Here is a 26,276-nt window from a genome sequence, read left to right as displayed (position 1 = left end):
TAGTGACTTCCCTTCTAGAACAGCATGGCATTTCCCCCTCCAAGCTCCATTTCTGCTTGAGGCACAAAACCCCAGTCTAGTCATTTTCAGGTAAGTTCATCAGCAATTTCAGGATTCTATGCAAATCGACAGCTCTGTCTACCTGTCTCCTTCCTCCTTCCAAGGGGAGCATCTACGTTGGGGGTGGTCAGGCGGTCGATGGCACTGGGCAGGGAGGGGCCCTGCCATTGACTTTATTTCCTCCCCCTCCTCCGCCTCCTGGTCACTTTCCCCATGGCTGCTGACATCGTGTCCCGCCATGGTCCGCACTCCTCCTCCGCTGGGGAACCTCGCACGTCTCTGGTCTCTGCCTCACCGCCTCCTGGGGCCTGGCCCTGGTTTGCCTTTGCAGAGGTCGGCACTGGAGGCTGGGTCTGCCGGGCCCCTTCCTCCCAGCCACCCAGACCATGACCACTTTGGACCACGCCGCAGAGCCGGAGCACCCATCCACTCAGGGACCACGTGGACTGTACCTGCCCTGACCCGGACCTCCGGCTGAGCTCACGGGCACGGAGACAAATCAGAAAGGCCACTGGGCTCAAGGACAGCACAGTCTTAACCAAAACAGCCCCCCTCCGCTCCCCCGAAGAAGGAGTGGAAAATGAGCCCTTCCAGGAAAGGCATGCAGGGGAAGGGCTATGGGGTGGGGAGGAGGAACTGGTCCCTGTGGGATGGGAGCCAGCAAGGGGACCACGTGGGGGGTGGGAGGAGAATGAGAGGATGCTGCAGCCCTGGGGGCACCCCTGGGAAGGTGGAGGGACCGTGATCCACAGAGGGTCCAGCAGGAGCAAAGGCTTTGGGACAGGACGACCTTTTTGTATAAAGACTCCGTGGTTCTACCATATACACAACGTCTGTGTGGAGAGAAGGTTCTAAATGTGGGCGGGGTGGTGAGAAATGAGGCTGAGAAGTGTGTGGAAGGTGCTGGATGAAAGGTTGGGGACTCTGGGCTTGGTCCCAGGGGCACTGGTTTTGGAGCAGAGGGCAGATGGCATCAGGGCTCTATTGCAAAGAAGTCACACATAACATGGACCGAAGGGGGCGGGCTGATGGGGGGGGCGGGGAGACAGGAGGCACTGGATGAGGGAGGGGTTGGAGCAATGGTGGGAAGGGGTGTTCGGAAAAGACATCGCTGGGGTTGATTTCACAGGCTTTGCGCACCGATGGGATGTGAAGCGTGAGGGGAGGGGCAGGGAGAGAAGGCTGTGCGGGTGGGAGCTGGAGGAGTGGAGGGGGGATGCCTGTGGAGCAGGAGAGGGACTTGAGTGTGGGGATAGACTGACATCCCGTTATGGGCGGGTTGGTTTTATGAGTTCCCTGCTTGTCCAAACGAAGGTGTCCAGCAGGCAAGACCAGGTATCGGGATACAAGGTCAAATTGGACAGGTCAGTTTGGGAATCGTTCTATGGTAAAGAATTAGGACTGAAGAAAATCGGGTGAATGTATCTGTCAGATTCGCAGCTGGAAACGGACGCCACACGACTTCTGGGTGATTTGGGGAAGGCTGATCACCAACGGACTGATGGCGCGGTCAGCGGGGTGTCGAGAAAACACTATGAGCGTTCGGGTCAGGGCTGGGGGCGCAGAACTATCACTCTCCCTGCATCGGGATGGGGAGATCACCGGAAGCCAGACACCCGGAAAGTGACCCCCTGCCCCGGGCGACCGCAGAGAGGGAGCCAGGTGAATAGACACCCTGACCTCGCGCTGTCCCCACTGGCTGAGGGTGGGCCCTGGGAGAGGGAGAAAGGTCCTGGCAGAGCCACCACGGCCCACTAACTCCTCAGGAGAGAATAATTTATGGCTGTTTATTCTTTTATTCAATAACTTTTATTGAGTTTCTTTCTTATTACAAATGTAGTACATGTTCATTGTAGGAAAATTGGAGCCTATAGACCAGCAAAAAGAAGCAATTGAAAATCATTAGGAATCCCACTGTTCAGACAAAATCGCTGTTTACAAACAGGCAATTTTCCTGGGCTTTTTTGTTAACGTGTTCAGTGTAGGTATCTTTCTAGGCTGGCCCGGTGTCATTTTGAACAGCTTGTTTTACACGGAGGCACCACGTTTATCTAAATAACCCCTCTAAGTGGAGATGCGGGCTGTGTCCTACATTCTAATCAAGACCTCATCTCTGTAGCTCCATATTTATACCTCTGTAGGCTCAGTTCCTAGAAGTGGAATTGCTGAGGCAAAAGGTATATTCATTTGAAAAGATATTGTGGCTTACTCTGGCATGAGTTAAAAAAAAAAGAAAGAAAGAAACAAAATAATTTACGGATTTCCATGTGGACTTCTTGGCCAAACCTGGTTGAGAACCCTTAGTGCATCTGGATAAATTACCTAACCCAGTGGTTCTCAACCTCCTTGGCCCTTTAAATACAGTTCCTCATGTTGTGACCCAACCACAAAATTATTTTCGTTGCTACCTCATAACTGTAATGTTGCTACTGTTATGAATCGTAATGTAAATATCTGATATGCAGGATGGTCTTAGGCGACCCCTGTGAAAGGGTCGTTCGACCGCCAAAGGGGTCGCGACCCACAGGTTGAGAACCGCTGACCTAACCTCTCTGGCCTCAGTTTCCTCATCTGTAAAATGGGGGCGATGGTGACTGCAGGTCTCACCGGGTTGCCGTGAGGATGTGGGGAGTCCCTCAGCCTAAGGCCCCGGGAAGCCACAATCAGCAGCATCTCCTCACTGGCCACCTGGTGTGTCTGTGCTCCCGAGGGCAGCCTGAAGCCAGCTTTGTTCCCCTCTGAACCACAGTGCCCCTCGGGGTCTGGGACACAGAAGATACTTAATAAGCGTTCACTGGGTGTGTGGCCACGCACATCTATTTGCCTTGAGAGAAAGTCTGGTAAATATAATGATCTGTCATCCCAGGAAAACAGCACTGAAAGTCCCCGCAGAGGGCATGGGTAGGAGTAAGTACTGCCCAGCTCCGGAGCGGACACGCCTGGCTGTGGGCTCTGATTCTCGACCCTCCCAGGCGTCTCTGCAGCGATGCCCCGCCAACCTCAGCGTCCCTCCTACAGATTCACTGCGGTCCATTCAAAGTCTGCCTTTCCACCCTTACTCGTGTGTTCTCCCAGCATAATTTCATTCTCTCCCTTCCTCCCCAGCCAGAGCACTCTGCCCACAGAGCCACGGGCCACAGCGTGCACTTATAGCATCCTTATTAATCCGCCCTGACCTCCCCGCCGGTGCTCAGTCTAGGGAAGCAACGTCAGTTCCCTGTCCACAGGGCCCAATAAAATACCGTTCTTTTCATTGGTCCAAAAGAGAAGATGAGCTCAAAACACACACACAAAACCCCCAAAACGCCCACACCTGCCAGCCTTCCTCTTCCATTTGAGGGTGTAGGAAGGACAGGCAGGCGGGCCGTGCTGTGTATGCAATGCCCTGTGTGGAGCCGGGGACCTGCACGGGGCACGCTGGCCAGGCAGGAGGCTGGCAGAGGCTCACGGGCCCTCTGATGGCTTTTCCCGGCCTTCTGATGGTTACACTGGAGCTTAGAACAAAAATTGCAAAATTGGATCATGCTCTGGATTCAAATTTGGCCATCAGCCAAACTGGCCTTGGAAAATGCTGACCAGACACTGTAGCTAACCGTTCAGATCCTCGCCCCGAGCTTGTGAGCACGGACTGTGCCGGAGGCACTGTTCTAGGAGCTTTTGGGTATTCAGCCCTCGAACCCTCACCACAACACACAGAGGAAATGTATCAATTTTTAGGACCAGGACGGCAGGCTCCCATGGGCTGTCCCAGGCCCTGTCCTCTGCAGTGAGAGGCCTGGGAACCGCTCTCTGGTGTTTCAGAGCCGTGCGAAGCTACCCGCTCTGAATCCCTCTGGCACGCGAGGCCCACACCAGCACCCTCTGCTGCCCCGCTGCGTGAGGAGAGCTCCGGGAGCACAGCCAGCACAGCAGGAGGAGCCTGGCATTCCGAGGGCAAAGGCCTGGACCAAACTACAGCTCTGCCCTTCCTGGTTCCTGCATCTGCTTCTTGGCACCTGCTGGTGTCAGGGCCTGAGCCAGGCCTGGCATCCAGAGGTGAACTGGTTGGAGAACCTAGGGGAGCACCTGGCCTTGTGGCTGGACCTACACACTCGAAGCCAGTGTCGTCCAAGGTTAAGGTGACCACCCACCTAAAACCGGGACGCTGTGGGGAGGGAGAGGGGCTGACGGGAGTACACACGGGTTTCGGGCTAAGGGCGCCTGTGGTCACTCCACCCACAACGCAGTCCCTCTGCACGGAATTGCCGTCACGAAGTGCAGTTTAAATGAAAGGAATTTTAACAACTTAAACAGAAAGTCACCGCTTTCCTTCAAACACGTGAAAGTGGACAACATTCAAAATTCAGTCAAGCGTCTCCTGCTCTCCCTCTCCTCCCGGATGTTTCCTGACCGCGGCTGCTCCAAAACCTCACATGTCAAACTGGAAAATGCCGCCGAGGGTGCCTGACCCACATGGATTTTTGGTCACCTCCTCCCTCTGCAGCTCTTAGCTCTATGCTGCCTCCGCCCCTGCCTCTGTGATGCCAGCTCTCGCTCCTCGATCTCCAGAGGGACAGTGGGACCAGGGGAAGGAGAATCTGAGCACCTAGGACAAAGGACGGAGTATTTGGGGTGGGGAAGGCACATGTAGACAAACCTCACCAACCTTGTTCCTGACCCACACAAGGATAGATAACACCTAGGGAGCTAAGTTCCATGATAGAACACGCCCACATGAAGGAGGGGCACTTAATCCAGCTGACCCTTAATACAGAGTTATTGAATTATGACTTAAACTAGAGGCCCGATGCACGAAAATTCCTGCAAGAGTAGGCCATCCTTCCCTTGGCTGCCGGCACAGGCTTTCCTCCGGCACCCGGGACCCGGGCTGCTTCCCTCCTCCAGCCCCAGCTTCATCAGGAAGGATGTCCAGAATGGCGTCCGGAAGATGTCCGGTCTAGTTAGCATATTACCCTTTTATTATTATAGAAGATGCTCTGAGACTTCAGTCAAATCACTTAAGCCTCCTGAGCTTCTTTCTGAAAAATAAGTAAATGAAAGAGTCAAGTATATGAATGAGGAATAAATGAATGAATGATACCATGGCAGTCATGGCCTGCTGACCAACCAAGTTTGATGCCTCTTAGAGCCCCTAGAGCTGTATTCAGGCTGAGAAGCAGCTTCTTATCCCCAGGACTGTATTTCCCAGGCTCCCTTGCAGCTGGGCGAGACCATGTGACCAGTCCTCACAAATGAAACTTGAGAATAAGTCATGCATTTTCACTTCCAGGCCCAGTGGTTAAGTATCAGGCATTTGATCATCCACATTCTCTCTCTGCACTCACTTCCTCCCTGTAGTCAGTCTATTGGCTGGATAATGCCAGGGTGACCTCACGGTCATAAGACAGAGGAGCCACAAGATGAAAGGAGCCTGATTCCCCTAGAAACCATCCATCCAAAAGCATACACACTGGGCTTTCCAAGAGTGAGACCTGCACTGTTATTGAGTAAAACCATTAAAATCTTGGGGCTATTGCAACAGTTAAACCACCTGGGCTAATTCACCTCCTTCTTGGGGTTATTACGAAGATTAAATGAGATGAGTGTAGTAGCTTGAATGGTGCACTGCTTCCCCCACTCCCCCATATATATATATGTCCATGTCCAAATTCCAGGAACCTATGAATGTGGCCTTATGTGGAAAAAGGACTTTTGCAGATGTAAGGAAGCTAAGGATCTTGCGATCACCCTGGGTGGAGCCTAAGTCCAATGATAACTGTCTTTAGAAGACAGTTGGCTGCTACATCGCTGGCTGCAGCTGCCTAAAGTGATGATGCAGAAGAGGAGAAGGATGTGAAGACAGAGGCAGAGGCTGGGGTGAAGCAGCCACCACCCGCGGAACACCTGGGGACACCAAAGCTGGGAGAGACCAGGAGGGCTCCTCCTTGGAGCCTCCGTAGGGGACATCGCCCTGCTGACCCCTTGGTTTTGGACCTCTGGCCTCCAGGACGCGGAGAGAACACATTGTTGTTGCTCTAAGCCGCCCAGTTCATAGCGATTTGTCACAGCAGCCCTAGAGCCCAGCACTGTGAGGAACGCACAGGGACGAGCACCGTTTCTGGCACGAAGAAAACTCTCAATAAATGGTGATTTTTTTTTTTTTTTAAAGCAGCCCTTGAATGCCTCCACCGCTCCCTCCTTAGAGACAGGGTCTTCCGGGAGAGTATAGCCTCCGAGACCAGGCACAGCCCAAACCTATACTGTGAACTCCCAGACAACGTTCCAGCGAAGCTTGCAACAGTGTTTGCACTGAGAGTAAATGCAGACCCTGAGCTTTGTGGGAGCGATCTGATTATTTATGGATGACAGACAGCATTTTCCCTGATGTGTGACAAGAGGGATTAAAAAACCTCTCTCTGTAGCACCTCCTTTTAAGCATCGGCAGGGAGTAGCTGCTGGGACCGCTCGCCCAGGCAGCCCAATGCCAGCCTTAGGTGCAAGGGCTGGCTTCCCCCTGGGGTCCTGGCTCCGAGTGAGTCAGGGGCTGGGGCTTGGCCAGGAGCTGCAGGAAGTCCACTCAGAGTCCAGCCCCAGGCAGAGGGGCAGAGGGCGCTGGGGGAGTCTCCCAGGACCTGCCTGAGACAGGCTGCGAGGTAGCAAACGGGAGGGCAGTGGGGTGGCCAGCAGCTCACGGCTCTGGAGATGTCTGTCCAATAAGGTAGCCACCGGTCACACGCGGCTACTTAAGTGCAAATGAATTAAAATTAGACAAAATTAAACATTTAGTTCCTCATTCACTCTAGTCCCCTTTCAAGTGCTCAGTAGCCATATGCTGTTAGTGGTTACTGTATTGAATGACTCAAGTGTGTAGAACTGGACACAGCTGCTTTCCCTCATCCCTCAGCCCCAGGTGGCCAGCCCGCGGGGCACACTATTTCCTGTGCTACCCACCCCCTCCCTGTCCACACCTGTGTCAGTGGTTCCTAAAACCACTTCGAATTCCCATTTCTGTGAGTCTTCAGAAATCCTGTGCTGGAAAACCGGCTCTCCAGAAAAGAGTCGATGTGCAGTGTGTGTAGATCTGCACAGTATAGACATTCCCGCTGTGGCGGCTTCCAGCTCCCATTGGCTGAACAACCGGGCTGCAGGCTCTCAGGAAGCTGAGATGAACCCGCCCCAGCGCACCCCGCCCTGCCTCTCCAGCGGGACCCGGACTGGGACAGGATGTCGGGCTGCTGCCTCCGCTGGCTGCAGCGGCCTAGGTGATGATGCAGACTCCCCTTCTAGGGCCCGCTGCCCAGCGCCACAGCGTCACTATGAGCCCTCAGTTCTCATCACCCCAGAGCCAGGTCAAGCGGACGTGGGAGAACCACTTTGTCGTCTGGGCCCCAAAGTGGCACAGCTTACGTTCTGAGTCCCACAAGCTACCCCGTGACGGAGTTCCCGCAGCCTCCATCTCCCGTTCTCTCTCTGTCTGTGTCTCTCTCTTTCCAAGGATCAAATCAGGCCTGGCAAAGGCAAAAAGAATAAACAAAATAGAAACCTGCGAACTTCTTCCAATTCTATGGTCTTCTCATCTCTATGTGCAGGATTTGGTCCCCCAAGTGCATCCTTCTAGATCCACTCTCCCTCCTTCCTGTCGGTTCAGGAAAAATGATACTGGGTGCAAGTGACAGTGAGGGTGGGACAGACCCACCAACCAGCCCAGGGCGACTCTGAGTCCCACTAAACAAGCACCATTGCTAAGCAGCCAACAGCAGAGCTTTGACGAAATGTATCGTGGTTTACCCGGTGACGGGATACGCACAGCCCCGTAAAGATGCTTCACAGTGTGGGGAAGGGTTACGGTACGCTGTCACGTTCAGAAGCGACAGATTTCTTTCTGGTCACACGCCGCAGCAGCAATGAGTCGTGGGGGCATGACGCCAAGTGCAATAAGCCAGACACGAAAGGGCAAATTCCGTGTGATCCCATTTCTGTGAGGCATCTACAGTAGACAGACTCACAGAAACAGGAAACACAGTGGTGGCTGCCAGGGCTGGGAGGAGGGAGGAAGGGGGTGCTGTACAGGGGGTAGAGTTGCAGTTTTGCCGTTTGAAGAAGTTCTGGAGCGCCGCTGAGCCGCAGCGGGAATCCAGTTACCACTGCTGAACCGAACACTCAGAAATGTAAACAGAAATTTTAAAGCAAAAGATTTTTTTCCCCCAAACCAAACAAGAGACAACTGTAAAACCCAAGATCCTCTGTTTCTTCTTTAGGACTAGCGATGCGACACTGAACAGTTCTTGCCCCTGATCTGGGGCGGCTCCCCCTCCCGTGGGGAGCACGGTTAATGGAGAAGCCACGTGAATCCACGTAGAGCTGCAGAGAGAGAGGAACTGCCGGGAAGGAGCGCGCACTGTGCTCTGAGCGTGTTACATCCAGGCACTGAGCTGGCCCCGGAGGCAGGGAGAGTGGCTGAGGGGACAGGAGGTGAGGCGAGGACCCAGGACCGAGCCCCTGGGAGGGGAGAGCTCACCAGCAGGTGCAGGGAGAGAACCTGCATCCTTTGGTGAGTGTGGGAAGGACACCCGCCCTCTCCTTCCCAGCAGGTCCCCCCGAGTGACAGGCTATCTCTGTGCCTTGTCGCTATCGCCCACGTCTCCACGGTGAGCTCGGGGCTGGGAGGGTTCGCAGGAGGAGAGCGCAGGCAGCATCGCCCGTGCGCAGACGGACAGCAGCGCTCTGTATTTACTTATGTTCCTCCTTGTTTCAAGGAGAGTTTCAAGCTGCTTACAGCGACGTTAGCAACACAGCGGGCCGAAACACCTTGTCACCAGGTCCGAAAGATGAGGTGAGGGGAACGGAGCTCAGAGTCGCAGGAGCAAGGAGCAGGGTGTCCCTTTATTCACAGGGAGCAACCTTGTCGTGTTCCTCGTCAAGTCTGGCCTTTAACCCATATATTGACATTTAATCGTCCCGTTCTTAAACTCTGCCCAGATCTGTGAACACCCTGTCATTGATTTCCTCTGCCCTTTGTTACTCTCTCCCTTAAGCATATCCTTTTATTTACTCCCATTCTGTCTTTTTTGCAGTTTAAAAAATCCACCCTCCCCCCACCCCCCACCCACGGAAGGGGCCAGGCCTGGCCCACCTCAGCACAGTGACGTCTTCAGAGACGCACACAGTAGGTCTTCACGTGTTTGTGACTGACTGAGGGCCACTCTTGCCCGCTCCCGTGGCACTCAGCCAGTGACACCCTCCGCAGGGCTCAGGACACAGTTGCCAAGTTGATTTATGGGACTTATTATTCCAAGTGGCGGCAGAGAATAGATATTGATTCAAAAGGGTTTAAATAAATTAGTGGATGCACAAGCCAGGAGAGGGCCGTGGACCGAGGAGAGGGGGCTTGTCACGCAGCTGAAGCAGATGTCATAAGGAACACGGGTCCTCTCGGGGATTCGAGAGAGGGGACTCGGGGGGGCGGGGGAGGGGGGGACCCAGGATGGGCGGTGGAGGCAATAAGCACAGGTTCACATCCAGGCTCCGTCCCTCACATGCCAGGGGAGTGACCTTGGGCAGAGAAAAGAAACAAGACCACCTCCTGTGAGGATGCCACAAAGAATGAACACACATGATCTCCATTCTAGAGGTGGGCAAACCGAGGCTCGGAGAGGCAAAGTCACTTGCCTTGGACAATTTAGTTAACCTCTCTGAGCCTCAGTTATCCACTTTGTAAAATGGGTAGACAAATCTCTTCCCGAACGGATGACTGTGGCCGTATGGGGTTGCTGGAAGACTGAAGGCAGGGAGGGCATTTTGTGAACTCTAACAGCCCGTGTTAATGCCAAGCTCCAGTCTTTACTGTGGTAGCATCACTAGTTCCTTGCCCTCCACCTACAACCGCCTGTCACACACAACCCCAAAGCCAGCCAGGGACCCGGGTTTTCATCCAAAGCAAGGCTGGTCGAAGCATTTGGCTCGGGCTCACTTCTTTGCAGCAAGGAGCTCGCCTCCCCCGCCCCCTTCCCTGCCTGTCCCCATCCTCTGAGAGGAAAAGAACCTTGGGAAGAATGCTAATGTTGGCTTATAAATTCCAAACGCGTAACCCCTGAGAAGTCATTTAGTTGATTACATGCAAGCAGCCCGTTGGTCATCCTTAAAAAGGGCCCGCTGCTGCCCTGCGCCTCTCTCCCAGGGAGCGGGAGGAAGACTGGCCTTCGTGCACCAGTTCACGGGCCCAGGAGGACTCTTCCGGCTCCTGAGTGGACCAAGAACCATCCCTGGAAACCACTCCTCTGGGGATTCATTCCAGGCCCCGTGACCCTCATGCCAATCCACCTGCAAGGGCTAAGGCCTTAAGAGCCCTCCTTTGCTGTGATGTCCATGAAACAGACCATTTACTCTCCTGTTAATGTGATTCAATTAGTAAAGGGGGCGGGGACTTACTGCTGGCGTGTCATTCATTTCACGGCCCACTGGGCGGGCTGCCTCGCGGTGGCCGAGGCGGGAGTCGGGGGTGGGTGGCGGACTCATTCAGCAGGCATGCCGGGCCGCACCTCCCTCCCTGGGCACCGGTCAGGTGGCAGGTGATTGTGCAATGCAGGTGAGCGTTCACGTCTCAGCACAGGACCAGGCTCAGCGGGAGCGTGGCTTTGCGATCTGGAAGGGCTGACTTCGAATCTGGCTCTGGCCCTTAGCGCAGGGTCACCGTGGACCCGGTGCTTAAGCCCCCGGGGCTCAGATTCGACTTCTTTACCTCACTGTTGGGTAAAGCGAGGGCTAGAGACATGCCTGACAGTCAGGAGGGGCCCACAGAATTGGGCTCGTCTGTCCCTGATTTTTAATCCTCACAACAACCGCTTCACAGACGAGGAAACGGAGAGAAATCTGGGAACCTGCGTTGCCTGCAAACGCCGATGCTCTCTTGCCTCAGTGAGGGAACGAAGCTCTGGCGTGACCCGGACCACGCCTGGACAGTCTCTGGGAGGCCACCTGACACAGCGGGCTGTCCCTGCCCATGGCTGGCCAGCAGCAGCTGGAGCGGTGGCGGTCCCTGCTTCTGCCTGTTGGTCTTTAAAATGTAAGTTCTGTTTCTCTGCCACGAATGTCCACCATCTCTAGTCCTCATCACTACCCTGAACAAAGGGAGTTTACAAAATCCCAACAGCACAGATGAGAAAGCAGAGGCTCAGAGAGGTGCCATGACTTGCCCAGAGCCACAGGGCATGCACACGCCAGAGAAAGGAGGGCTTGGCTGGTCCAGCCGATATGCCAGCCCCCCAGTGGCTGACAAGCCCCGCCCCACTCCAGCTTCAACTCCCCCTTCTCCCCCACGTCAACTAAAGGAAAACCAAACCATGTCCCATTCGGGGCTTGTCAGCCGCTCCACCAGCTCAGAGAGACTGAGGGAAAGAAGTGTTTTCCAAACACCAGGACAGTCTTTCCTGGCTTCCTGTCTCGCCCTGTGCTGCTGTTAATACCCCTTTCCCAGGGGACTCTGGGAAATGCAGGTTCGGGGCCTGGGTAGCAGCTGCCCCCCTCTGTCCTCCTGCGGGCTGGTACCTGCTCTGAGTGTGTGTCCCGGGCTGTGCGCTCAGACTTGACCATGTTTGGGCATGGAGGCTAATCCCAGATGGGGACCAAAGGCCGCTTCCCTGGAAACAGAGGCGGCTGGCAGCCCCAGCTTCCTGCTGGAGCTCAGGCTGCGGCTTTTGGGGGCGGGGGCTGGGGGCCGGGCAGATAGAAAGTGCCTGCCTGCTGAAGACTCCAGGGAGCCGGGAGACTGTGAGTACTGTGTGCCCGGAGCACTTGGGGGAGTTCCTCCAAAGTGCAGGCTGGACTGGAGGGGAGGGGAGGGGAGGGGAGGGGAGGGGAGGGCTTTGGAGGGAGCTGGCAGTGGGAACGCCCTTCTTCAGGGGCTGTGCACCGGGGTTCGGGGTCCAGAGGGGCTGACGTTGGTGCCACTGGGGACCGGAACTGCTGGCATCTGAACTTCAGCTGGGAGGTGGGAGGCAGAGCCCTGGCCCTCAGGTCCCAGCTGCCAATGCAGCCGGAGAGAGGGCTGCTGCCCAGAGGTCAGCCCAGGAAAACGTCCTCCCTGTGACACTGTAATGTCTCTGTTAGAATGTAGGGGAACCCCACTTCTCAGTGCCCCAGATGAGGGAGGAAAACTTGCCATTGGGTGTCATCCCTGTCAGTCATCTTGGAGGCAGTGACAAGGTTATATATCCTTGGTGCCTGATCCCAGGATCTTCTCTTTAGGACAGTGGGGGAGGAGTGGGCGGGGGGAGAAGGGGGAAAGGATCTCTGGGGACACTTGAAACAGTCAATACTTGGGAGGGAAGCCTAAGTGGAAAATGAAGTGCTTTGCTGAGAATCCCTCTGGACCAATGTCTCCCTCCTGGACACTCACTAATGTAGAAAAAATAACCTGTTTATTACTTTAGGGGCCTGGCAGGGAAAATACAGTTCTTCCTCATATCCGGCTAAAATTTCCCCAAAGCGGGGGATCACAGAGAGAGGGCCCCATGCCCCTGGTATCTTTGGTAGAAACGAACTGTGGTTACCCTAAACCAACAAAACAAGGAAATGTACCCAAAGGCTGATGGGGCAACTCACAGAACAGATGGGAACCCCATAAGGGACAGAAGCTGGCAGCTGGCAGGTGCCAGGTGACAGTCACACCCCTGGAGGGTGTTCAGTGGCCCGGGACAGGTGGGGGGGAGGGCCTCTGCTTGCACCGGGTGAGGCAGATGCCCAGAAGGAAAGTGAGGAGGAAAGAGGAGAGGTGCCAGCTACTCCCACCCCCCATTCTGCTTCGCCCCGGGTGGCTCAACCCCCCAGAAGGGAGAGCAGTTGCTGCAGCCACTGAAGGCCTCTGCCCTCGCTTGAAGAGGGAGGTGGCCTCACAGGACCCTGACTGTGGGAACCTCAAGCCGCCCCCACTGCCTGTGGCTGCCGGCTGGGTCCTCTGCCTGTTGCCCCCGGCTGGGCCCTGCTGTGGGGCTGGCGGGCAGAACTGTGAAGGCTCCGGTTTCTCGGACAGCCTCCTAGGATGTCCCGCCCCTGCTGCTCGAGGAACTAGTGTATCTCCCGTGCCAGTTTCCTATTGCCGCCTTCACAAACGGCCACAGCGACAGAAATCTACTTGCACAGAGTTCTGGAGGCCAGAAGCCCCAAATTGGCAAGATGTTGGCAAGGCTGTGATCACCGCGTCACCAGCACTGCACTCCCTCCAGAGGTTCCTCGCCTCCTCTGGCTGCCGGGGGAAGCGGGAGGGGGTGTGGGGGGGGGGGTGCCCGCAATCCCTGGCAAGTGTGGCATCACTCCAGTCTCTGCCTCCCTGGTCACATGACCTTCTCTTCTGAGTCTAGTCTCCGCCTGCCTCCTCCTGTAAGGACGTTGGGGGTCTACGTGGATAACCCATGTGGGTGATCTCAAGCTCCTTAAAGCCTCTGCCATGCTAAGCAACAATCACAGATCCCAGGGCCGAGAACATGGGCATCTTGGGGGCACTGTTGAGCCGACCGCACACTGTGACCTTGGGCAGGTCACTTCACCTCTCTGAGCCACAGGTCGGTCATCTGTAGAAGGGAGTTCATAACATCGCTTCTCGGAGCTGCTGGGAGGCTTACTGGGGTCCAAAAAAGCCGTCTGCCATTGCAAGGCTCCATATACAAATAGGGGCGATATTAATATTGGAGGCCCCTTCCCTCTCACCTGTCTTCCCTCTGTGGATTGTCACCTGTGCTGCTCATGTCTGTGTGTCTCTGTGGCCTTAGCAATGACTGCTGTCCCCAGCGGACATGGGGAAGAAGCTGGTGATGGCCCAGAAGCGGGGAGAGACTCGAGCCCTTTGCCTGGGCGTGGCCATGGTGGTGTGTGCCGTCATCGCCTACTACATCCTCTGCACGACCATGCTGCCCCTCTGCCAGAAAAGGTGCGCACCCTCCTGGCCTGTCCCCAGCCTCCAGCCGCTCCCCTAAGGTCCGGTCTGTGAGGAGCCCCAGGCTTCTTCCTACCCTTCCCCGGGACCCTCATGCCAGCAGGAATCCTCATTTGTAGAGTCAAGGATTCCAAAGCAGGGAGGGTGGAGGGAAGGCCGGACTGGTCCGTGCTGGTCTGGGGTCCTGGGACTTGGAGGTAACACACAGGAGGACTTTCCACGGGAAACATCAAAGGGTCAGAACAAATGCTCCAGTGAGTTGCATCCCAGGAGGCGCCAGTCACAGCACCGTGTACCCCATCTGCACAGTGTGACTCCCCGTCTGAAGCCTCCTGGTCAGTGGCTATCTAGCCTCCTGTGGACTATCTCAAGTGACGGGGAGCTCACTACCTCGCTGTGCACACCTACTTTCTGATAAGTAGGACCTGTCTACGTTGAGCCAAAACCCGCTTCCCCGGAGCTCTGCTCTGGATCGCGGAGAATGTTCCATGCCCTTGCTCCCTGACATGTCAGCCACGTGAGCTTCTGAAGGGAGAGCGGTGACGTTTCTGATCCAGCTCTATCTGGAACAAACACACTCAGTTCTCCCAGCCTGTTCTTAGGCCAAGTCTCAGCCCCTCGCCTTGGGCACACGCCAGTCCCGCTCCTGCCAGCCCCTCGCCTGATGAAGGGGTCACAGTTGCTTTGCTGCTGATGTGTTGATGAGTCTGTTAGCCTCCCCGGAGTTGGCTCCTTTCTCCCTTTTGACACCCTGGAGAGATTCCAGGCTGGCACCTGACCGCTCAGAGCAGCCGTGCACCTCCGACACAGCACCTCCAGGTTAAGCTCGATCCCCACTGCCCTCCCCACCGGGCACAGACCAAACCCTCCTTCACCTCCGCTTTTTAGGGGAAAGGGCACAGATTCTGAAGCCACCCAGACCTGACCTCAGGTCCTGTGCGGCCCCGGAAAAGTCACTTGACCTCTCTGAGCTTCTCTTCCATCTCGGGGGATGAAGATGATGTGCCTGCCCTTTTAAAAACAGCCAGGGCCTGGGCCTCATGCACCCGTTCTGGGGTGTGGCTTGGATGTGGGAATCTTCACCAAAGTTCCCCCGGGTTTTGAAGACCATTATGTGGATGAGGTCCCAGAGGCCGTCGGCATTGACATTGGGATTCTGTGTCCTCCCCTGGGCCCAGGGACCCCGGGTCACGCTCCTTCAGTGCCGGGCACTCGTGGGATGATGCAAGTCCCGGCCCTGGGTCTCTCCAAGGGGTTCAGTCAGGGTGCTCTGTGCCACACGGGTTCTGAAATGTGCGCGTGTGTGTGATCTCTCCAGCGTGTGGACCCAGGAATCCACGTGCCACCTGATTGAGACCAACATCAGGGACCAGGAGGAGCTGGAGGGCAGGAAGGTGGCCCAGTACCCATGCCTGTGGGTCAACGTGTCCGCCGTGGGCCGCTGGGCCGTGCTGTACCACACGGAGGACACCTGGGACCAGAACCAGCAGGTACGAACTGGGGGGATGGGTACCTGTCCCCGTACCCCTGGCAGGTGTGAGGGCCTGTCCCTAACTGGCTCCCTAGCTCCTCTCTGGAGAGTGGGGGCTGAGAAAGATGACCCCCTTGGCCAGGGACCGTAGCTGGCATGAGGTCCAGCCAGACCTTGCTCTTCTGTGTGAGAGTCACACAGACCTCAGTGTGAATCCCTGCTGTGCCTCTAGCTGGCTGTGTGACCTGGGGCGGCTGACTTAGCCCCTCTGTGCCTCAGTTTCCACCTTTGCTGAATTGCTCTTGTGCAAAGAGCACTGGATCCAATGTGCCAACCTCCATGTCGGGTGCATAGCACGCACGCATAAAGTGGCCACTGGTGTTAGTACCTCATTCTGTAAGTCAAATGAAAGGCCAGGCCCAGAGCTGACCCCCCGAGGGAACCCCTATGCATCCCTCACCCTAGGAAGCTGGGGTCCAGGGCTGGAGCAAAGGCAACACTTGGGATATTTTCTCATCACTGCCTCCCAACATCCCTCCTGCCCCCAAATCCACATGGTAGCCCCCCCTAAAGGAAATACAAGTCGGCCCATATTCATTTGTTCATTCGCTCCCTCTTTCACTCAATGGTCATTGGGCACGTCCTGTGTTGGGGGCTTAGGACTCAAGAGGAAAAGGCTCAGGCAGGAAGTAATCCTGGTGGGAGGGAGCCGGGCCATAGAGAGGAAGGGGGGACATTGTGGGATTAGAGGAGGGAAGGACGCTTTCCAGCCACCAGTGAGGCAGGCGAGGGTGCCAGGCATTGGGGTTAGGCGTTAAAATATCAGGCAGGCACAAGGGCCACAGAAACATGGAGGGATACACAGGTCAAGGGCAGGGCGCAGGAGAAGGCCGGAAGGGAGGGCAGCAAAAAGAGGCTCCCACTCCTGACCAACGGATGCAGCGTCTGGGCTCTCCAGGTGGTTCAAAGGTAGAGAATTCCTGTGGTGAGCAACCTGGAGTCTTTCCAGGGCTTGGGGTCCAGGGGGCATGATCAGAGAGGAGCAGAGGAGTGTGCCTGTCAGTGACTGGGCAGAGGGGCGGGGCCACAGCAAACACCCGGGAGGAAGATTGGACCTGAAGCAGGGTGGATGCTGACAGTCAGACTTTGGTGGCTGATAGGATGGGAAGGGGCAGAGTGTCTGGGGGGACAGTGGGATTACGGACAGTGCTGGGGGTTGGGGGTCATGGAGAAGTGGGTGTGGACAGTGCAAGGTGGCTTGACCTGTTCTGCCGTCACTCCAGTGCACTACTCAGCCCCGCCAGACGGAGGAAGAGCCCCCCAAATCCCCCGAATCGGCTCCCACTGGGACACCTGCCTCTCCTGGTGTTCAGTGGCCCCTGACTTATCCCAAGGAGCAAGCAGCACAGTTTCAAAGGCAGGCAAGCACGGTCATGGTGTGACGGGGATTGGGCGCAGGCTGGCTTGCAGGCCACCTCCCTGATGCTACGGTTGTCAGCTCAGAGGGACAGGAGGCCAGGCTGTCCCCTGAGATGAACTGCCAGCGGCATGTCTGGCTCTGGAAGGCAGCCACCGGCTGTTCTGTCTTCTCTCCCATCGTACCCAGGCATGACCAAGAGCAGTTGCTAATGGCAGGCTGCTAGCATGTGGGGCAGGGGAAGTACCTTCATGTTTTTGTCACTCAGCTGGGTCAAAGGGCCAGCTGCCCCCCCACTTCATTCAGCTCTGGGGTGCAAGGGGCTGGTGCAGCAGGCCAGCTGGGTGCTGTGTGAAAGGCCCTTCTCTAAAAAGGAAAAGGAGGAGCTATCTTTGCAATACCATGGTTAAGTCCCAATATTATCCTGTATAATAAAGAGGTAATATGCAAATGGTCATCACGCAGTGACGAGTAATGACCAATCAGCAGGAAGGCAGGGCAGCCAGCTATGTGCAGCAGAGAGCTATGAGCAGCGGTGGGCGGGGCAGCCAGCTGAGGCAAGTGGCAGCAAGCTACACACGCACAGATTCATGCGCAGGGCCACTAGTTAATAATAACAGCATCTCCCTTTTATTGAGCACTTACTATGTGCTCAGCTTTGTGTGAAGTGTTTATATGCATCCTCTCTTCTAATCCCCACAACAAGTCAGCTAGGCAGGCACCCTCACAAACCCATTTTACAAGGCTCAGAGAAGTGATGGCACTTGCCAAGATCACACAATTTGGAATTGGTAGTTGAACCCAAGCCTGTCTGGCTCCACAGCCACACATCACTCAGTGAGCTAGGTTCCCCAACATCACAGTGAGAGGCATTGGGGAGACTTGAGCTAGGCTCTCTCAGCTCAGGATTCTAAATCCATCTGCTACTGGGACCCTGAGGTGCCCAACAACTCTGCATGCCAGATTCCCCAGGAGCCAACTTCTCCCCAACTCAGCTGCTCCCTAGCTGGCTGGCTGGTGACCTACTTCTGGATGCAACTCCCCCACTTCCCAGGCTGCCAGAACTCTGATGCAACCATCCTTCATTCTGTTGGACTGAGCACTGTCGGAGTCAGCAGCTGTGAGGTCAGGGCCTCATTCAAATCCAGGGAGTAACCGAGGCTGGGGAGAAGCTGGCTCAATAGTTTACACATTGTTGATCTTGGACACAATTCCTCTAGCCCAGTGGTCTCAAACTTTTGAAAATGAAGGAATCACTTGATTCCTGGGCCCCACCCTTGGTGATTCAGAGGGCCAGCCCCCCAGGGGGTCTGCTGGAGGGGAGTGGGTGGGGAGGGGGTACCCTCACTTGCAGAACATCTCCCACAGGCTCCCATAAACAATACCCAGACCTCCCGGCACAGAGGGAGGTCTAGCTAGAACCAGGGTCCCTGCCTTGCACTCCTCTGCAGAGCTTTCCAGCTGAACCTCATCTGACCAGGCCAGAGGCTCCTCAGAACAAGTCAGTGTCAGAACTGAATGTGTGCCACGCTCGTGTGCACAACGCTCCTCTGGATGCACCCTTCCTCCCCTCTGCATTCCAGCGTCTAATACTGGCTGGCCAGCACCTTTTGCCTGGCTCACACAGGGCGAGACCACAGAGGGTGTTCAATGTGAACTACTGCCAATATTTGCAGAATGTGAGAGTTCACATTAAACTCTGGTTTTCTGACTTCTCGTGACATGTCGGAGGCCTGGCTGCAATAGGTCTTCTGGATCCCATGGTGACCCCTCCCCAGATGGAGTGATGACTGCCAGTCTGGGTGCATCCGGCTGCCTCCTGTCACCAGGCCCCACCACTCCGTGACAGTTCTCTATGGCACACAGGCAAGGTGGCACCTGCCTTCTTATTCTCTCACCGCGTCACTCGTGGGCATCCCTGTGTGAGCCCTGCAGGTGCCCGAGCATGTGACCTCTGGCCTGAATCCAAATGCAGAGCCACTGGGCCTGTGTCACTCACTGCCTCTCATTGGTCTCCTTAGCGAAGCTTGAAGTCCTCCTTTAATAACATCGTTGGAAAAGATATTGCTTTCAACCCATTTAAGAGATGAAGCTATCAAGGCTCAGAAAGGGTGGGTGATTGGAAGCAGAGCCAGGACTCCAGCTGGGCCCTGAGCAGCCGCAGGGCCACCGTGCTCACAGATGACACTGTGAGGGCACCCTGTAGCCTTAGATAGTTCTGGCTCCCCCCCCCCCACTCCCCCCCGCCCCGCCCCAGGGGCCTGACTCCAACGCTGGCACTGTTCTTCACTCCTGGCCAGCCACTCATCTCTGGGTGCTAAGAGATGGGGACTCCCACTCCAAAGGAACTCCTGCTTCCCCCCACAGTGCTCCTACATCCCAAGCAGCCTGGACAACTACCAGCTGGCCCGGGCCGACGTGGAGAAAGTCAGAGACAACTTCCACGAGCACCGGGTTTTCTACTGCTTCTCGACCACACGGGAGAATGAGACCACAGTCCTGTACCGGCGCCTCTACGGGCCCCAGACCCTCCTGTTCTCTCTCTTCTGGCCCACCTTCCTGCTGACCGGAGGCCTCCTCATCATCGTCATGGTGAAGATCAACCAGTCCCTCTCCATCCTGGCGGCTCAGAAGTAGACCCGTGCACGTCACAACACTGGTCAGGTCGCAGGGGGCTGGGGGGCCCTGGGCTGTACCCCGTTTGTGTATCCATGCCTCTTCCCTCTGCCTTCCCACCCTCCCTCCCAACCCACCCAGTCAGTCTTCCATAGCACGCGTGGCCTCCGTTAAGTCCTTTCCTGCTCAAGAGTGGACAATGGCTCCCCAGTGCCTCAGGGAGCACAGGCCAGGCACTTACAGCTCTCCATTCCCTGCCCCCCCTCCACGGACTCCAACCCATTTCTGGCTGAGCCACCCGCCACCCACAGATGACGACGGTTCTGACCTCTGCGCCGTGTTCTCACCGCTGACTCAAAGGCCTGCCCGTGCTGTCCAAAACGCTGTCCTCAGCAAACCCCGCTCCTTTGTGAATTTCATAATGAAAACAGCGGCGCGTGCAGAGAGCGCAGTTAGAGCCTCTCTTGTTTTCAGGACGCTAAGTGCCTTACACATTTTTACTGTAATGTTAGCAAGCACACAAAGAAACAATGGGGCTACAAGGAAATATACGAAAATGCATCAAAATACTGACAGTGAGGTGGTGGTTACTGTGAACTTTCTTCCTTTATCCCCCTTTTTTAATGTTTGGTACTTTTCTAAGTTTTCAGCAATAGGAAGGTTTGGTTTTGTTGTTTGTTTTTAACCAGAAAAGCAACAGTACGTGTTATTTGGGGGAAAGTTTGAGCCTCCGTCACCAAGCAGGTGAAGTGGGCCGAGGCGGGGGTTGGGACCCCATCAGAGGAGGCTCCCGAGAACAGGCAAGCGTAAGGGCCCTCCATGGAGGGGAGGTACCCGCCCAGATGGGGGTTTATCCTGCGGGGAAACGCAAGGGCACTGGCCCCACTGGGGAAACCCTTCTGGCCCCGCTAGGGAAACCCTTCTGGCTCCGCTAGGGAAACCCTTCTCGGTTGCAAGGGCAACATTGGAGGCAACCGCCACCTCCATCATCACTCCTGCATCAGCCTTCCCGCACGAGGGCAGTGGGCCTCGAAGCCAGCCCCCAGACCACGGTGCCAGCATTCTGGGCAGACTTGCGAGAAATGCACATTCTCAGCCCCCCATCCTGTCAGAGCCCCCAAGGGGGTGTGGTGTGCTGGCATCGGTGGGGTCAGAGCAGGGGCTGCTGGGAGTTCTGACATGTGCTCATGTGTGGGAACCAGGCCCCCATCCCCGTGCTGTTGGGAATGGATACATGACTCCTGGGCAGGGCAAGTCCTGAGCTGAGTGCAAGGTCAGGCCGGTGCCCTTGATTCCAGAAGCAGCCTCGGGTGAGTCACGTCCCTGCCGCTGCCAGGCTCCATCTCTCCGATGCTGGGCTGCTCTGTCTATAAAAGACAGACTCCTCCCTCTGGGAAACTGAGAGGGCTGAATAAGGGCCTGGCACATAGTAGGTGGCCAGGAAGGAGGCTATTGTTAACGACAATAACTGATAAATACGCAGAAACTTCCAGAAGAAATTATACCAACAATAATGTCAACTAGCATTTTAGGTGCTTCTTTATGACATGCCAGGCACTGTGCCAAGCAGTGTGCCTTGTAAGAATTCAGCGAGGTGCTACTGAATCCATCAGAGAGGAGGAGAAATACGGGACAGTGGTCATGTACGAGGACTTGTGAAGTGAACGCCTGCATTCAAATGCCCAACCCTGCCATTCGCTAGCTGGGTGACTTGGGGCAAATAACTGTGCCTCTCTGTACCGCAATTTTCTCATTTGCAGAATGGGAACTAATAATAATATCTCCTTATAGGACTGTTGGTATTAAGTGACTTATTATATAGTGTTCCTAGAAGAGTGACTGACACACGGTGAGTGCTATATAAGATACTACGCAGAACGAAGGCTCTAGGACAGGGGTCCTCAAACTACGGCCCGCGGGCCACATGCAAATACAAATATTGTATTTGTTCCCGTTTTGTTTTTTTACTTCAAAATAAGATATGTGCAGTGTGCATAGGAATTTGTTCATAGTTGTTTTTTTTTTAAACTATAGTCTGGCCCTCCCACGGTCTGAGGGACAGTGAACTGGCCCCCTGTTTAAAAAGTTTGAGGACCCCTGCTCTAGGAGGTCACTGGCCACTAGGTAAGTGTAGCCATCCATACAGCAAGTGAGGAGCTGAAAATTAAGCCCCGAGCTCGCTGATTCCAGCGCCTGGCCTCTCAGCTGAAGGGCTCAGGGGTGCAGCCCCCGCCGCCCCCGTGCCCAGGTCTGGAACAGTGTGCAGCCCTGCAACCCAGCGGGCCCGCCTGCGGGTCAGGGATCTGAGAGGCGGGCATCCAGAACCTGCACCAGCACCTGCCACTTCCAGGCAGGGGGCCCTGACCCAGCTCCGCGGTCTTATCCGCGGACACCCTCCCCAGGGGAGGCAGCACCCCATCCCCCAGGCACTTCCTCCGGCCTCAGGGCAATCTCAAGCTCCTCCCGCTCTTTCAATGAAGTCCCAGTTGTGCTGCCGTATTAGCTTTCTGCACGATGTTGCCATCGGGGAAATTAGGTAAAGGGTGCATAGCATCTCTTGGTGTGATTTCTTACAGCCCCATGTGAACCTGCAATTATCTCAAAAACGTAAGTTTAATTTTAACAAATAAACAAGAAAAAGAAGCCCCCACACGAGTCTCACATGTAGGGGCTCCTTTGCATGTGGGTCCCATGTGCCTGCATGTGGGGCTACAATACACAGCAACTCAGCGTATCCAGGCAGCCCCTGCAGGGGAAAGGCCACACCCTCTAGAAAATGTAGTGCCTGGAGGGCCAGGCCCCACTGCCCCTGCACTATTAACCGTGACCTTCATTCCCTCGAGACAAATGCCCCTGTCCTGTCAATAGCGACTGGCCCACTGCTATCAAATCCACACCTGCCTGCTGCCCGCAGAACTTCGTGAGCAGGACCAGCGTGAAATAACGGCATTTAAGCGGGATGGAGTGACACATGGAGGAGAATGTTTTGGGGAATAACGGTGCCTGGGAGCAGAGAGCGCTCACTGGTTCTGAATAGATCACCCTGCTAATGAGGATCTCGTGCTTGCACTGCTTTTGCATTTCCTCTGGTGGGCCAGTGGCTCACGCCTGGAGAGGTGTGCCTGGCTCGCACGCCCATGTCCCTCCCCTGGAACTCAGGCACCTGCTGAAGGTCAGAGGCAAGGGGATGCTATTTTGCTTTTCTATGCACACACCTACTCACAGGTGGAACCTCATTGTTACAAACACTTGTTTCCTGCTTTTCCACCTACTATTCTGTCAATGCCAGAGGATGGAGTCACTGCCTGTCTTCAGGGAGCATTCCATCTTCTTGCCTCTCTCCCTCCCGCCCCTCTCGACCATTATTAAGGTCTTCCTTCTTCACAGTGAAGGACCTACTCTATGCAAATTTATATTCATAAAATCTTCATTCTTGTGACTTATTGAAATGATGTCCTCCTCTCCCTGAATCCACTTTCTAATCTGGTACTTGAACCCTCCCTACAACATTCCCCAGCAGTGACAACCTGTATTAACATTCCTTTAGATCCGTGGTTGGCAAACTGTGGCTAGCGAGCCACATGCGGCTTTTTGGCCCCTTGAGTGTGGCTCCTCCACAAAGTACCATGTGTGGGCGCGCACGTACAGTGCGATTGAAACTTCGTGGTCCATGCGCAGAAGTCAGTTTTCGGCCTGGGCGAGTCTATTTTGAAGAAGTGCTGTTGGTATTTGGCTCTGTTGACTAATGAGTTTGCCGACCACTGCTTTAGATGAATGACTCTCTGTGCCAGGAGGTAGCCACTTCCATTTGGGGATGTGTTTAGCGAATCTCTCCCTGTACAAGCATCGGTCATCTCTAATAGTAACGAGAGTTAACATTTTCTCGGCCCCTGTAGGCCAGAACCTGGGCTACACTTTGACTCACGCAGCACGATATCCTTTGGGTTGCTATTACTATCTCCCCTTTACAGATGAGGCAAGAGGCACAGGAGGGATTTAACTTTTTTTTTTTTTTTTGCAGCAGCAGCAGGTTAGAGGTTAGTAAATAGCAGGATCCATACCTGGCTAGCGTAGCTTCAGACGCTATTCTCTAACCACAGTCCTTCCCACCCCTTGCCTCTGCCCCACGTCAAACATGGAAGATGCCAAGCAGGGCGAGGTTGGGGCTGAGAGCCTGTTGCACGCTGTCATGTACCTTCCCACAGGGCCCAGGCCCCCGGGGGCTCCCTCTGAAGAGTCAGCAGATGTGGGTGAAGCCCAAACACACGTGTCCGCAAAAGCCCTGTAAAGGTTCTAACTGGGCACGGCCAAGGCAGACAGGGACATGCGCCAGCTCCACGTGCCTGACTCCATGATCACTCAGCCCACAGCCATGGACCCCCGCAGAAACTCAGGCACGGCACGGCCAGGAAGTCCCTGAAATGGTCCCTATTAAAAAGCAGAAGAGAACACAACAGAACAGAGGCTGGTCTGACAGGACTTTTCTCAGTCCCCATCCCCACCCCCCGCTCTCAGGTCCCCCTTCTTTCTTTTCCAAGTGCTCCCAAACCACTGGTTTAATAGTCTGCTCTAGATGGAAAGACCCTCCCAGCGTGAGGCTCTAGAATTTGTCCAGGAGTTGATGGCAAGCTCATTTATATACAGCTTTGGGGTGTTCTCTCACTATCGTTAATAAAAATTGGGCCAAGTGACACCTTCTTGGTCTCTAATTTTTCTATGACTCTGTTGAGCTCACAAGTCATATTTCTGAAAACATCTGTATGTGTCTTTAGCCACCGTTTTGTAGGCCCTCGGCTGTTTCTTTCCAACCCCTGGGATTGAAATTCCCTGAAGCCAGAAGCTCATCCATCGGGAGCAGCCAGAGTTCCCTGAGGAGCTCCCGACCCCCTCGGGCCTCTAAGCCACGCTGGGCCATGATGCCCAGTTCTCAGATCCCACTGCTGCAGGATCCCATACAGAAACCCCTAAGAAGCGGGATTTGGTTGTCCTGCCATCAGACCATTTGCCCCTCGCTGACTCAGCCATCGGTTACTCTCATTCCCAGAACATGTTTTAGATGCTTTTTTCTTATTCTTGCATTTTTGGGGAGGTAAGTTTCAGCCGACTATGACCTTGCGCTTATGACCCTAAACTATATGCTTGTATTTCCTTCGGACAGGGGACCGGCAGAGAGGAAAGCTCAGAAAAGCAAGAGCTGGGCTAGTTTATTTCATGTCTCCGAGTCTCAGATTCCTCAGCTGGCAAATGGCTGTAACATCGCTTGTTTCATGGGGCACTTGAGATGAGTGGATGCTATAAGGCATGCGAAGCACGCAGCTCAGTGTCTGGTACTTAAAGATGCTCCACAAATGTTCATTCTTTCTGAGCAAACGTGTCTCCTTCCTCGGATCATCCCGATTCTCCCCTGTTCAAGCTCAGACAACTTCCTGCCGCCCCTTCTTCTCTCTAGCAACTTCCCCCTTCTCTTTCTTGTGAGCCTCATTGACCATCTGGCCTCCCTCCCTCTCGATCCATTTTTAGCTGGATTCCCTCTCAGAAAATTCCTGCCGCAGACAGACTGTTAGCCTTTGATTTGAACTTTCTTGAATCTACTTGTATAACTTAGTTGCTGAGGGAGAGCAGTAGCTGTCACAGCGAAGGGTCAAAGGTCCAATTTCCTTCAGAGTGCTCATCCCAGGAGAACCATCGTCAGGGACAATAGGTCTGGCCAGAATGACCCTCCCAGCGTGAGGAAGGCAGGTCTCTCTGCCCAAAAGTCAGGCTTGATTGGAAATTAAATTGCATGCCAACGCCGACTGCAGGATGCCTATATCCACAGCTAATTCATCAAGGTGATGCATCATCTCAGGAAGCCCGTGGAATAGAGTGGCTGCGTCAGCGAAATTATGAGCTTGTATCTGATGAGAACTTTCTTTTTATTCTTAATCCTCACCCGAGGATATTGTTCCATTGGTTTTTAGAGAGTGGAGGAGAGAGGGAAAGACAGAGAGAAACATCGATGTGAGAGAAACACATCGATTGGTTGCCGCTTGGAAGAGCCCTGACCAGGGACCAGGCCGGGGAGGAGCCTGCAAGTGAGGTACGTGCCCTTGATCAGAATTGAACCCGGGACCCTTCGGTCTGCAGGCCGACGCTCTATCCACTGAGCCAAACTGGCTAGGGCTGATGAGAACTTTCTTTAAAGCTCCTCTTGAACGCTTTAAGTTTCTCATTTTGGGTTTTGTGCGCTTACTGGTTGCCTTCTCTGTGCCAGGCTCTGGAGACATGGACACTGGCTGCTCCCAGGCCAGTGGCAGAGAGAGAATAAGTGAGCAAAAGCTCCCCACATCTCAGCACTCTACTCAGTCATCCAGGGCTGAGTAGCTTAGGGGGTGGAGACGAGCATAAGTGTCTGCATGGCTGAGAACTGGATTTTCCTATTTCACAGTAGCGATGCCGATAGATCACAGTGGTCTTAGGTGTGCCAGACTCTTCACCAAGCCCTTCACACACATTCATCCCACCCTCCAGACAGCTGTAGGGAAAAAATACATTATGATTTTCTTTATCCCATTTTATTGATGAAAATACTGAGACCTAGAAGGTAAGCAATTTGTCCAAGGTCATTAGTGCCCAATTCATAGGCCATAAAACTGGTATTTGAACTAAGATCATTTCATAGCACAGCTTATGCCTGTGCGTGTGTGCGCATGCAGGTGTGCATACACGAGTGCATGTGGTGTGAATGTGTGTGCGTGTGTATGTTTATGAACCATTGGGGGGTTAGGTTCAGGGACTTCAAACACGAGGCTGGATTAGAAGCCACG

At 54.8% G+C, this 26,276-nt stretch overlaps 2 protein-coding genes across 3 annotated transcripts in view; one reads left to right on the top strand and one right to left on the bottom strand.

Annotated features, from left to right (window-relative positions):
* KCNIP1 (potassium voltage-gated channel interacting protein 1) overlaps nucleotides 1–26,276 on the bottom strand; it is a 251,455-nt gene that overhangs the window by 212,392 nt on the left and 12,787 nt on the right. The window lies entirely within an intron of this gene.
* KCNMB1 (potassium calcium-activated channel subfamily M regulatory beta subunit 1) lies at nucleotides 11,422–20,354 on the top strand. 2 transcript variants are annotated; one of them, XM_059699167.1, is made up of 4 exons: nucleotides 11,422–11,805; nucleotides 13,803–13,960; nucleotides 15,285–15,456; nucleotides 18,306–19,065. In XM_059699167.1, exons 2-4 carry the CDS (start codon nucleotides 13,827–13,829, stop codon nucleotides 18,573–18,575), a joined length of 576 nt encoding a protein of 191 aa, XP_059555150.1. In that variant the 5' UTR covers nucleotides 11,422–11,805; nucleotides 13,803–13,826; the 3' UTR covers nucleotides 18,576–19,065. The 2 variants fall into 2 exon arrangements, with proteins under 2 accessions (XP_059555150.1, XP_059555149.1); XM_059699166.1 differs by lacking the exon at nucleotides 18,306–19,065 and adding an exon at nucleotides 19,222–20,354 and having other exon boundaries at nucleotides 11,437–11,805.

The sequence above is a fragment of the Myotis daubentonii genome, chromosome 5 (assembly GCF_963259705.1).
Source record: "Myotis daubentonii chromosome 5, mMyoDau2.1, whole genome shotgun sequence".
Lineage (NCBI taxonomy): Eukaryota > Metazoa > Chordata > Mammalia > Chiroptera > Vespertilionidae > Myotis > Myotis daubentonii.
This window is presented reverse-complemented; position numbering and strand designations above follow the sequence as displayed.